The sequence below is a fragment of the Suricata suricatta genome, chromosome 11 (assembly GCF_006229205.1).
Source record: "Suricata suricatta isolate VVHF042 chromosome 11, meerkat_22Aug2017_6uvM2_HiC, whole genome shotgun sequence".
In the NCBI taxonomy this organism is placed as follows: Eukaryota; Metazoa; Chordata; class Mammalia; order Carnivora; family Herpestidae; genus Suricata; species Suricata suricatta.
This window is the reverse complement of record NC_043710.1, coordinates 46,326,190-46,339,738: the sequence shown is the minus strand read 5'-3', so window position 1 is coordinate 46,339,738 and position 13,549 is coordinate 46,326,190. Positions and strand designations below refer to the sequence as shown.

Genomic DNA, 13,549 nt, shown 5'->3' with positions numbered 1-13,549 from the left:
ACCCTGAAGGCAAAGAAATAACAAATGCTGAATGCTTTTCATAGGTCAACGAAGGCTGAGAAATGCCCATTGGATTGATCTGATTGGAAGTTCGGGATGGAAGCAGCCCAGGTAAAATGTGAACTCACGCAGATCAAAGGCCTACCACGGACCAGGCTCTTGCTAGTGAGATTCACATTACCTTTAGTTCTCATGGCATTATTCCCATGTTTAAATCAACAGAGGAACAAAACAAAGCATATTGCCTAAGTTCACACGGCTAAGTGGCAGAATTGAACCCTTAGTACTCAGGTCAATTCTTTCCACTGCTTTTTCATGTCCAGGTCCTGCCAGATAGAGTAATTTTGTGATTTGGTTCAGTAAATTATTCTGTGTGCTAGGGATACAGCAGTATCCCTATAATCTCCTCACATTCTGGAGGGAGTAAGACCTAACTATGAAGTAATGGTGGGGACAATATCTCAAATGGAAAACGGATACCAAGTTAGTGGGTTTTTTTAAGTAATTCTGCTCCCTTAGCGCTAGAACTCCACAAATTCTGGAATCAATAGTCACACGTTCTTCCACTGAGGCAGCCAGGTACCCCCCGTTTCACCTTTAAATACGGTACAGTGGGGCCTTAACGGGACATTTGAACCAAAACTTTGGGAGCCAGTCACTTAGTTACGGAGGTGAGGGAGGAATGGGAAAAAGCCTCTAATGTTTGCCATGTCCTAGAAAGTGGGCCAATGGGGCAGGAGAATTAACAAGACGGCCAAGTTGCAGGAAATTTGGGGAAAAGGCCGACTAGATCACACCTAGGGCTGTGTAGATCAAAGTAATATTTTGGCTTAATACTGTTCCATACTAAGTTTAAAATAGTAGCGGTAGGTCTTTGGTTGTTATTTGTGTGTTGTCTGGCCATGTGTGGCTAGCTTCTTAGGTCACCATGGATTTCATGGGACAATGAAAAGAAATGTCACCAAGTTCCTTGCTATGCATTAGTAAGGGCTCCCTTGAATTTTCTAAGATTGTAACTTTTTAACATTGAAAGAGCAACAGACTGCATGAGCAGAGAATACTCAGAGAATCCCAAGCAGACTCCACAGTCAGCAGAGCGACGCAGGTCTGTGTCATAACCTGAGAGATCATCATGAATTAAGAGGCAGATGGACACTTAATCCACTGAGCCACCCTGGTACCCCTAAAACCAGAATTCATACATTTGTAGTTGCTACTTAAGTCACACACAACTCTGTATCAAGTATCACAATGTTTATTGATAGATACAAGTATATAAAATCAGGGCATGAACATGACTTGATAAATTAAGTAGACTTAATTTCAATACTATAATAGGAGGGACCAATTCAAATTCTCACCATTTGTTTCACACCCACAAAACCACTTCAAGGGCATTAACGATCTCTCAAAACTGATCAGTTTTGTGCAAGTAAACCATGTTTCTTTTAAAAAGACTTGTGCACTTGCCCAGGCTCAAGGATATTAAAATCTAGCACATAAAGCCCATTACTAGAGGTAGAAATACAGGCAATATACTATCACGGCAACAACCATCAATTACAGTTAAGAATTTTTCTGTAACAACCAATGGATAATCAAATATTGCAACAACTCAAGTATTACTGAGCAAAGTGCATTTCTACAGTATTCAGTGTTGCTATTCAGTTTTCTAACTTAAAACAGCCTATGATAACTGGCAGCAAAGAAGGTCCTTGCAACAGACTGCCTCTGCTCGAGAACTTATGATGTAATTATTGCATGCTGCTAATATACTATCTAAACATTAAAGATACTCCTAAAATATTTGATGGTAGACTATGATTAAGACATTACACTACAAAAAAACCTTATGCAGAAGGAAATCCTAACTGACGTGCTTCTGCTTTAAATATTGTGAAAACATTACAGCGGAATGGATTTTCGCAGTGGTTAGGTCAAATGCAGTTACGTCATAGCAACAGTATGTTTTGCACAATTTAAGGCTTTGGCTGGTTCTTTAGTCAGCTTCTTCCTCAGATTCTTCTTCTTCAGCAGTTTCTAGCCAGGTTAGCCACTGATTCACCTGTAAATTTGTAATTTAACAAAATTAAGCCATTACTTCTGAAAGAAAAACTCAAATCCATAGTCGACTTAGGGATCAAGCTGCAAACCCACTGAAGGAGCTAAGTTTTAGGTAGTATACCCTTTGTAATAACAAAGCCTTCAGAACATGCTATAAATATTACTTGTCTATTGACTATTAAAGAGAATCTGTTATATTTGGGAAGGCGCTGATGACCAGTTAGCTCGGGTGTCATTCTTTGACACTACTTCCAGTTACATCTCGGGCTCCTTTTAGTACAGGACAAGCGGCTCCTCCCAAACCTAAAGTATGTTAGCACTCCTGAGGGGAGAAAGAAGATTCCTAAAAAGTACATTTCTCGCCCTATCCCAGAATTGCTAGTCCAGGTTCCCCACGGGCAGGGCTAATGACTAGCTCACAAAGCCCATGCTGTGAGCCTTAGGAAGAAGACACTGTAGAGACCAGTGCTTCTCAAAGCCTGATCCCCTGGAAAACCAGCATGAGAACTGCCTGGACTGTAACACAGACCCACTAAATAGGATTCTCTGAAACTAGTTTTGCAACTACTCTGTAGGTGATTAATGCACTATGATTTTAGAATCCCCAAAGATATAATATAAAGTTCTTCCCCTAAAACTAGAATTCCACTCAGTCATATAAAATTAAGATGTGAGAAATCAGAAGCAATCTCTTCTTTACTAACATTTTTAAAGTTTAAATTCAAACCACTCAACCTTTGGAAGTAGCTTTACTTGTAAAAAAAAACACTAGCCGCCGCCATCTCATGTACGTGTCCCTAGGAAGCCTTTCCCCACCTCCTAGCTTTCCCTCACTGTAACTGCCTCTTTTACCAAAGCTTGTAAACATGCAGAAGGACACACACAGGTAAAACTATACGTATTTTGCCGCCTGTATTTGTTTTAAAGGCTCTTCATTAAATACTAAGTAAATTGAAAAAAGTAGACTCAAATGCCTCTAATAAAAGATTTACCTGGAACAAAGCCTTGCCTTTCCCAGGAAACTCTTGGGTTATATCTTCTTTCCAAGCCAAGAAAGCTTCTTCTTCAATAATTTCCATGTCGTAAAAGTGAACAAAGAAGCGGAGCAACATGCCTAAAAGACAACACGCAAACCCCGTGACCCGGTGCGCTGCGGGAGACCTGGCCCGCGCCCGCCCTGCTCCTGTCCCCCGACGCTCACCTTTGGGGAAGTTGCTGTTGTAGCAGTGCACCTGCAGAGCATACAGGGCACTGACCTGCAGATCGACATGATCATGAAGGAATTTCTGCATTACTGGCTTGAAAGAAAGAAGTAGTTGTTTCTCCTGCTCTAACTGTTCTTTGGAAGGAGCAGATGAAGAATCCGTCTCATCACTGGGTGGGTTTACTTCACTAGAAATATACTGTAAGAAGCTGCCGAGAAAGAGAGCTCGTCAGAACCCCAAAGCAAAATGTTCTGGCTCAAGAAAGGGAATTCTTAATCCCCTGCCTTATACTTTTTTCTTGTAAATAAAAACAAGCATTAATTTAACTCTGGACTTTATCTTACCTAGTCATTAAGATGTTCACAAATCCTTTATCTACATGAAGTTTGGGGGAGATGTTATCTTTAATCCATTTATATATGGTTTGAGGGGATGGATCCAACTTTATTTGCTTCAACAATTCCTTCTCCAATTTGAGGAGGGGGAATAAGAAACTCAGTCCCTTTCCTTCCAAAATCTCCAACATGCGGTCCTTATTCTGATCAATTTCTGAAGAGACAAAACCATCTACATGTCAGCAGGTAGTTCATGTTAGCCAGCTGGCCTATCTAGAAAATGGCTTTACAAACTATTCCCCAAATGTACAAGATTTATAGTAAAGAACCCAGCAAAGAAAACTTAGTATTTGGATCAAATACAAGCAGTTAAATCACTATCACTTTCTGTCAAGGTGAAGTCTAACCTATGGTAATGGTTATCATTATCTGGACAAGATAATCCAGCCTCATTTTATATAGAACCACTCAAGGTACTAAAGACTCGAGATTTTCTATTTAAAAACAACAACCACCACAAGTTTCCCAGCATTCTCTTACCTGGGAGCATTTTCTGCATATTGACCTTGCTTTGTTGAAAAAGTTCTGTTAACCATTCTCGATCTTGTAATTTAGCTAACTGCTGAAGACAAAGTAAGAAGAGAGGAAAATGGGTGCCACTTTCCAGTGGTTGAGCTAGTTCTGAAACGCTCACCAGCTCTGAAATGACGGCACGAGCTGCAAACTGCGCCAAATAGGATTTCACCAAGGGGACGTCAACCTCCAGTTTGGGGCACTGGTCCAGGACATTCAGGAAAGCCTTAGAAAGAACACATGCCACAATCAACTTCGCAGTTCTCAGATGTGAACGCAACAAAGTTCTCCCAGAATCAAAGCAGTGTTCTTACCTGCATGAAGTTGTCACTGGTGGCTATCCCCTCCTGTTTGAGCAAACTGATCAAAGAACTTGCTTTTTCTTTATCCTCATCGCTCCTATCCAGCGACAGGATAATGACTTTGCTTAACATCTCAGGAAGGAAGTGTTTAGGAGCTCTCATTTCTCTTACGCCATTGACGGCTTCATTTGCATTCCCGCTATTCAGATATTCAGTCACAACTGTTTCCTGAAAAGAACACAATCCAAGTCTCCTTAGTGTTTTCCTATCTCAAATACACTCCATGAATCAGACTATGGGATGATTTGAAACTTACAGTTAGTTTAAGTAATTCTTCCTTTGATGGCGGTGGCTTTTTACTAGTCTTGGCAGGCTTTTCCTGAATAAGTGGTGGATTAGTTTTGAGACCAAGCTGAGGTGTCTAAAAACAAAAACAAAGCAACATGACAGGTATGAATATTTAGTGTCTTCCCTATAACTTCACACATACTTTTTAAGAAACATTAAAGTTCAGACATCTTCAGAAACTACTGTTACCATAGAAAATCTTGTCCTACTACACTCCATACCTGTCCCAGAGGTGGTGTTTGAGTGCGTGGTGGTTGTGCACTAGGAGGAATCATAGTTATCTGGGGCTGAAGCTTTGGCACTTGATTTTTATTCATTAGGAATGACTGAGCAGGCCTCAGGCTAATCTAGAATAGAAAACAAAGTTAACAACATGCAGTTGGCATACATTAGATCCAACATCCTAAGAGTAATTCAGTATATACAGACATCCTAGACTCTAGGATGGAAGTTAGAGAACAGACAGCTGAAAAGGGAGCTCCTGGCAAGAAAACTAAAGATCTGATCCACGTGAAACTAATATATTGCTGCTACAAAATTCTTATATTTGTACTAGGATTCTCCTAGGATAAGCATCACTAAAATACTAAAAACCAGACAATTAGTTTAGAAAATATCTTGCTTTTATAGTTAAGTCATTCTATATACAAGAAAATCAATTAAAATCTTGACAACCATTTTCTTTGGTCTAACCGACTTTTTTTTTTAAGAGACTTGCCCTCATATCTCATAATCTTCGCTCATAGGACGCTGGACATCCAAAGAAAGAAAAAGTAGTACAGAAAAGAAAGAAGAGATTAAAGAACTCCAGCATTAAGTCCTCTTAATAACGCGTCTTATTTATAATCATTGGGCAACAGACTTCTGAATTGACAAACTATGGTATAGAAGTAACATAGGCAAATGTACCTCATCTGCATTAAGCTGTCCTTTCTTAGAAAACCGAGGTGGCATATCCTTCGACTGTCCTTGCAGCTGGGATAAGAGTCCCTGACTCTGGTTATGGTAGAGCTGGCTTAGCCCCTATTTTAGAAAAGGAGAAATAAGGTCTAGATAAAAAGGGGTCCACAAATTATGGTAATCAGGTACCAAAGGGAAGAGCCAAGCCGTAAGGAAAACTTTACTGAATTTGCCCAGAGAAGTAAAGATGAAGCAAGGAAAGAATAAAAATCTAGCCTGTCAAATAAAAATGCTGTGATTTTACTAATTTTAAGGATAAGCATCTCACTCCATTTTATGTAACTGTCACAGATGTAAATTTGGTTTAGAAACACACACAACTCTAAAATATTCACTTTTAAAGTAAAAAATAAATCGTATGTGTTAGAGAACTTAATATTTGTTGCCTAAGCTTTCTGACAGGGTTTCTTACCTGGCTCTTCATAAACTTGCCTCCCATCTCTCCAAACTGCGATTGTGTGGGAGGCATGAGGTGTCCCCCGTGGCCGTTGAAGAGCTGATTCGAACGGTGGCGCCCCATGGTGGGTGAAAACCTGTCCTGGATAACTCCTGGACCAGTGCCGATTCCGCTGCCTTAAAATACACACAGGAACAACTTTTTACAACTCTGCTGCCATTAAAACATTTAAGCATTTTTTAATTTTAATGGAACCATGGTTTTGTTCAAAATCACCTGGCATTTGTCCAAACATATCAGCAAGTCCTCCAAGTGGGTCTCTATCCATTTTCATCCTGGGTGGCATGAACGGTCCCTCCAGAAAGAAATCACTTCTCATCCCTTGAGCCATAGGAGCAGGAATAAACACTCCTAGATCCTTTAGAAATAAATGTGAATAAACACCTGATTCTGGACACGATTTTACATAAAATGGAAATTCTTGTTTTGGGGAAAAATAAAAACTTTCAGGCTACTGGAGTGATAATTATGTAATTTCTGTATATCATTTCTTCTCCTAATGGTAAGCAAGAAACTAAAAACGGTAATAAACTCCACAAAGAGGAGTCTTAAGTGTTATAAGCATCCTTGTGGTTCAATAACCTTAAAACAACTTTAAAAAAAAAAATCAGTATCTTACTTTTACTGCATCTTGACGGATTTGATTGATCGTCTTTGGTCCATTGTCAAGAAAAGCCTTGCGAGGAACCCAATGGTGTTCTCGCAACTCTACGGTATCCTTTAATTTAGAAATAGTTTTCGTTAAGTTTTTTAAAATATTCTTGAAGAGATGATATCAGCTTATCAACACAGTTAAACCAGTTTTACCTGCAGCAGGAAACGAATCCTCGCTGGCAATTCCTTACTTAGCATCAAGGAGCACATTCGGGCAAAGTACTGATCCATTAAGGACTAACAGAAGAGAAAAATACGTAATTAAAATGCTATAGCAAATGTATACTATTTAAGGCTTTTAAGACTTCACATGATAAAGTTGATGGGCTAATGGGATTATCCCCTATATCACTAAAACAAGTCCTTTGGTTTGAATAAAATTAACAGAAGCTACTTAATAACATACCTTGGCTCGTTCATGGTCTAATCTAGGTCCCACTGTCCTCATTATCTGACAGAGGCACTCCAAATCCTCTCCCATATCTTTGAGTTGGACTCTCTTCTTCTTTTCCAAAAGCTACCAAAAAGAAATGCCAATATGTTGACAAAATCTTGTTAAGTTCTAACATTTTTCTACGTGTACTTTACAAAATACATTGCATACATAAGTCCCTATTTATAACATTTAACTAGCAGTTTTGCTAACCATTCTGAAATATTAAACTAACCTTCTAACATTCTCAGGACCAAGCAATTATAATGGACCCCGCTCCCCTCAAATAGTCATGTACCCAGTGATTAATCAAAGCCTACATTTGCATACTTACTGTTTTGATGCACTTATGAAGGATAGATTCATGAATAAGATCAAGCTTTCCAAGTTCTCCAATGAATTTGATGTTCCCCAACATCTTGATCTTAGCAATGGCTCTCTGTTCCTCCTCCTCGGGGAGGAGGGGATTTTCACGCTTATCATAGACTGAAAATATACAACAGAAAAGAGTCAACATTCAGAATGAAATTCAAAATCCCCAGTGGTACTTAGGTATCAAATACAAACTCTCACCATCAACATTTCTGGTTCGGTTTTCAAATTCATCTTGTAATTTGGAAATTAGGAGGCGTCTGAATGTCTATTGGCAACAAGAAAGACATTTGGCAGCTTGTGTTAAATGAAATCTTTCAAATCAACTTTGAAATAAGCAAGCAAATACCACCACTTACTGTGCTTTGCTTCTGTCCTGGCTGACCCTCTGCTGCTGGGCCATCAAAGTTTGGTGCATCTTCTGCCAATCGCAGACATAGCTGAGCATACAATGAGCTATACTTTGGCTCTTCTAGGGCTTTGTCCACAATCTACAGAAAATGGCATTAAAAAAAAAAATAGGACAACCTTCTGAAAGTATCCTTCCTTTAACTTAATGCTTCCTTGTAAATCTTAAGGATCCTAACTTTACTGACAAAATCTCTGCCTCATCTACTTTATGTAAAATGATTATCAGGACACAGCTTGGAAAAATAGAGGCAAATACTTGCTGTGACATGGTACCAAAAAAGTCCAACTATACAGATTTCATATAAGTAAATCACTCCCCACTGCCCCCCAAGAGTTAAAAATATCTTGGATACTCAAACTATAGACACTGAAATCTTAATTTACCAACTACCATATAATTCATTTCCAAGACCAAAATAGGTTTTCTACAGAAGAAAAACATATAAAAAACACGAATACTCTGTGCTTAGCCCATTTAACTGTCCAAGCATAGTATGAACAATTTACAAATTCACAGTTTAGGACCAAGGACAACCACACTTGTGATAAGCACTATAATGTATCAGATTAGCAAATCTCTATGTTGTACACCTGAAACTAATATAACGGATGTCACACTACAACACAAAAAATAAGTATTTATCTCTTAAATACGATGCCATTAGAAGTTGGTAGTTATTTTCAAAATCACCATCACAATTTAAAAAAACATGTAGCTCACACCTATGGGTTTTAAGCAACAATGTACTGAACAGAAAACTTGGGTCTGGTAACTATTTAACTTTCTCCTTCAGCTAAGCCAATTTTTAAACTTACCAGCAGTATGACCCCTTTAAGGATGAGTTTAGACTCTACACCCACATTGAGGAGCTCAAGGCATAGCTTGTCAAACTTTTCAGGAGTAAGCTTATTTAGTATGCTGGGGAGAAAGGAATCACACTAAGTGTCAGGTACCACACACAAAATTATAGAGTTGAAAAACAACTTTGAAATTAATTTTTTTCTTCTATCATCTAATATCAAGACCTATTATCTTCTTACCCATATAACCAAAGGTATGTTAAGGTAAAGCTGTTATTTAGATAATACCTGTACCTGCTTTGGGGTCCTGCACTGTTTGACAAATCTTTCTCACTACCTTCAAAACCCAGAGAGCAAGAACCTTACTATTAAGGCTAAAATCCACGAACTAAGATCACGGTGTTCCATGCTTCTTCAGTGGGTTACACATCAGGCACGGGAAACGTCAGGACAGAAGGCTTGTGTGTTTTAACCCACTGTCTACAAGCAACACTTAAGCCTCAAAATACTGATAATGCTGCTCTTCATTTTAAGATAAAACTGCTAACACTGGCATTCATTAAAATATACACTTGGACATGAACATTGCCTTCTAAATAAAACAGCCTACACACAAGACAAAAGCAGCCAACTCCTTCTTCTTCCCCCCTTTTGGTAAAAGAACAAAGCAGATCTATAAACTTACCCTCTTACTTTCCTGAAGATTGCATCATGTCGTTCTTTTTCATTTGCGGAGTTGTTTGCTGCGGAGTTGTCATCTCGTCTAGTGCTTCGTGCAGGAATCCATTTCTGAGCGTTTTGCCCTGGGGTTTTCCCCAGGAACTCGCTAGTAAGAATTTAAAAGATTCCTAATTAAGACGATATAAAACCTAGCACTGTCACATATCAAATGTTGTATCAATCCATCTTTCTAAATAGGAAAAGCAGTTTACATGTTTTCAATTTCACTTACAACTAAGCAACTCACAATCAATGCTTCTCAAATGCAGAATCACCTGAAGGGCTTGTTAAAACAGATTGCCGGGTCTGCCCTCAAGTATTCTGTTTTAGAGTCTGGGGCAGGACCAGATCACCTGCATTTTTAATAAACTCCCAGGTGTTGCCAATGTTGGTGCTCCAGGAGCTACACTTTGAGACTCAACATGTTCCAATGTCATATGACCATGTCCTGTGCATGCAGCAATATCACTAAGTACAGATAACTACTGATAACAGTAATTGTTGATTTCGGAAGTAATATTAATGAAAATAATCCAAAGAGCAAAAGATAAAAGAGCAGTCTGAGAGCCCTAATTCAGGTATTTATCAAAAAGGATAATCAAGAGTTTAAATTCTAAGATATGTAGCAGAAACCATGCCCACTATGATTACAATTCTTGGTAACTATAACTACACTGCTATGCATGAGAAGGACTATTAACCTAAATCTATTCTATGAAACTCATGGCTTCTATACACTTACTATACCTGTTGCCAGCAGTCTTGGGATAGTGCTGAGGTGCACCCCTACTTCCTCCTCCGCCCGAAGAAGCACTATTTAAAAGAAAACCTTTTTAAATATCCATATGCCACCTGTCTCAGTTAAAAGGGTAAAGGATCTCTTTATTCTTTATTTCACAAATTAAACCACAAATGAAGAGGAACTTAGTTCTCATGGAAAGTCAAATAATTGACAACTATTCTTCAAAGAACAAACGGAAGATAATGCAACAATTTAAGAACTAATAAAAAATGTACATGGCACATTATACATTAAACTTGCAGCACATTAAGCCATTAGTGTGGGGATTCTTTTAATTCTGCCTTTGGTCTCTTCATAACAATTGCAAAAGTAAACCTCCACCTACCTGAAACGAGAAGCACCCCCTTCTGCGATCGCACTCTCCACTTTGGCGGCTTGACAACGAAGAATCTTCAAAAGAATAATATTAATGGATGGGGTGGGGAGGGAAGAGGATGGGAGAAATGAAAAACCTAGAATGAGAAAGAGTACCAAAATTAGACACTGCTAACACACAAATCTATAGCGCTTCCTTCAATTATAATTTATTTCAGATCCTGGCACTGCAGTTGACTGAACTTTCACTGCATTGCAGATCTCCTAAGACTAAAATAGAACGTACTCAAACACAAGTGGACAATAAAATGTTATTTTCTTTAGCCACCTGGAAATTCCCTTCTGTTCAAAGATGCAAAGAACCTTCATAGAAATACAAGAACATTTCAACTGCGAACAACGAATCTCTGAAAAAAACCACATTCTACTTTCCAGAAAGCTGAGCACGGAGATCAGGAACAGAAAAATCTAACTTATCTGCACGGGCACATTACGTGGGAAATGTCCTAAGTTTTCACGGCCTCGACCACGAACCCAGCGGGCCGAATAAGGCCGGCCTAAAGACTGCTGGGCAGTTTTCCTTCACTGTCCGTTCTTTTGACTCTTCCGCACACACGGCATCCGGAAGATGCAAGAGGAACACGGGTGTACCCTGGCTGGCACTCAGCAGGCGGAAGACACGGGCAACAACATGGCAGCAAGAACCTCCGCCCCATTTTCCCCTTCCTGGGAACAAAAGGCCGGTGGATTCCTCCCATCCAGGCTGGAGTTAGGAAGTGCTTCCGACAGCCTTCCCGCGAAGCCGCTGGGGGCAAGCCTCGGCGGGGAGGAGCGGAGGCCGCCCCCGCCGGCCCAGCGCCCGGCTCTTTGTTCTCCAGGCAGGAAGGCGCCCTCCTTCCCACCCGCCGCCTCCGACCGGGCCCCCTCCCTCCGCATAAATCCCCGAGGGACTGACAGCTGCCTCTCGGTTCCCTTCCCTGCTGACAAAGGGACGAAAACCCTAGTTTCCTCTACCCTCTCCGGTCCCAGGCGGAGCCCGCTCCCCGCCACAACTGGGGCCTCATATACCGTCTCCCCGGCAGGAGGCCGGGCTCTGGGACTCCTACGCCTCAGCTGGTCCCGCGCCAACGGCCGGGCCCTCGCCGCCGGCTGGGACGTCGCTCCCCGCCGGGGCGCGCGTGGCACCGCCACGCTCTCTCCCCGTCCGAGCACACTAGCGCCTCGGCCCGCCCCGACCCCGGCCACCGATAGCCACGATGACGGCCGTAGCCGCCACGGCCGCCGATTTCCTTTTACTCCGTCAGCAACGGGAAAGGAGAACAAAAGCGAAGAATTTCTAGGTGCCTGGAGCGCGGAAAAAACGCTAACACGGGCCGCCCCGCCCGGCTCCGCCTGCGGCCGCCATTTTGTACCGCTCGAGAAGCGGCCAGGGAATGGCGGCCATTTTAGAGCGCTCTACGCGGCGGCGGCTCCACTCACCTTCACCGAGAACTCAGCAGCTGCCGCCGCAGCTGCCTCCTCAGGATCCGGTCGTCGGGGACAGGGAAGGGAGGGGGAAGGGGGACGGAAAACAAAAAAGGGGGAGGGAAGGGGGAGGAAGGAGTCGGGAACAACTTGAAACTCTCAGCTCAGAAGAGTCGCTGCTGCAGCCACCACCCGGTACTCGCCGCCACCTCCATAGAGCTCCGACTCACTGCTGGCGCTGAGGCGTGTCTGAAGCCGAACTTATCACTCTGCAGCAGCCGAACCCACCAAAGCCGCCCCGAATGGCTCCTTCGCCACCCAATCAGCAGTCTGGTTGCAGTCTACCACCAATCCGCGTAGAGTGGCGGGGAGGAGCCACAGGGCCAAGCTCGGTTGCGGCGCAATCCCGCCGCAGTGCGCAAAGCTATATTCGCGAAGGCTCTGAGGCCAAGCCAGTGGCGTAAAAGGGAGCCGAGCACCGTGGAGATGTGGGCCACTTGCGTAAAGTCGGAGAGCCCTTCTGCGTCTGCGTTGGTGTGGCTGTCTCATCTTCCTCCTCTTTGTTCCCTGACTCTACCCCTTAATCGTGTTGTACAGCCCCCTTCCCCTCTACCTCGTTTTTTCAACGGGGATATGGGGGTGGAACTGGCTTTTCCCCTACCCTACTCGATTCCGGTCCATGGCGTGTCAGAGCAGTGATCTTTCCTGGCGCCCCCAAGGAGCCTTGATTCTAACCCCCCTCCCCCCCCGCAGCCCGGGCCTCCCCGGGATCTGCCTATAGGGTTGAGGCCTGGCGCCCCCGGGGCGCAGTGCCTGGAATAACTATTGGTCTCCGGATGCTCAGCTTCGGCCTCCTTAGTCGGGAAGCCGAGAGGATGAGTTCAGGAGACCAGAGGATGCACCCAGATGCGTAAAGAAGGCTTAATTCAGCTCGTCATTTCTAATACCTCCTGCAGAGTGAATAAGAAAGGGATAAAAGAAAGGGGTTTACTGTCTTTGTATCTCACCCGAGACGCAGCTTTTCCCGAAGGAATGTCCGGCCTGCGGTCACAAGAGGAATACCCGGACTATACCAGACTAATTTGGAAGAAGTATTTGCGGAGCGCGCGGGCGTTTGGAGGATTTTAATTGCTAGCTCCTGTTTTTTGTTTTTGTTTACTTGTTTTTAAACATGTTTAAGATTGTCAGCTGTGTATTTACATTTTATGTAAGGTCCACCATAATAAATAGGATTAGGCTTTTCAAAGCCAGCAGGATGAACGATTTATACTTCTCAGGTAACATTTTAAAGGAGGGCTACCGGTATAAGAAGTGTTCCATCGTTTGCGACATT

At 42.2% G+C, this 13,549-nt stretch overlaps 1 protein-coding gene and 1 non-coding gene across 2 annotated transcripts; both read right to left on the bottom strand.

The window, feature by feature from the left end:
* Nucleotides 1-1,239: 1,239 nt before the first annotated feature.
* Nucleotides 1,240-12,897, bottom strand: EIF4G2 (eukaryotic translation initiation factor 4 gamma 2). Its single transcript, XM_029915563.1, has 24 exons — nt 12,883-12,897; nt 12,505-12,657; nt 12,232-12,372; nt 10,763-10,827; nt 10,383-10,448; nt 9,601-9,741; nt 8,931-9,033; nt 8,063-8,194; nt 7,905-7,971; nt 7,666-7,817; nt 7,305-7,415; nt 7,052-7,135; nt 6,864-6,962; nt 6,461-6,602; nt 6,200-6,360; nt 5,737-5,850; nt 5,049-5,174; nt 4,796-4,900; nt 4,492-4,707; nt 4,145-4,403; nt 3,614-3,818; nt 3,266-3,477; nt 3,057-3,178; nt 1,240-2,065 (listed from the first exon to the last, which is right to left on the bottom strand). The coding sequence occupies exons 1-24, from the start codon at nt 12,895-12,897 to the stop codon at nt 2,000-2,002; spliced, it is 3,057 nt and encodes a 1,018-aa protein (XP_029771423.1). The 3' UTR covers nt 1,240-1,999.
* On the bottom strand, nt 5,542-5,684 carry LOC115272920. Its single transcript, XR_003900565.1, has one exon. It is a non-coding gene; the product is annotated as a small nucleolar RNA SNORD97 (small nucleolar RNA).
* Nucleotides 12,898-13,549: the final 652 nt, after the last annotated feature.

Bases quoted from the DNA above. Each gene is read 5' to 3' on its own strand.
- EIF4G2 (XM_029915563.1), bottom strand. The intron at 9,742-10,382 runs GTATAGTAAGTG...AATTCTTACTAG, and splicing joins CCCAAGACTGCTGGCAACAG to CGAGTTCCTGGGGAAAACCC. The intron at 4,404-4,491 runs GTAAGAACACTG...GTTCTTTCTAAG, and splicing joins CCAGTGACAACTTCATGCAG to GCTTTCCTGAATGTCCTGGA.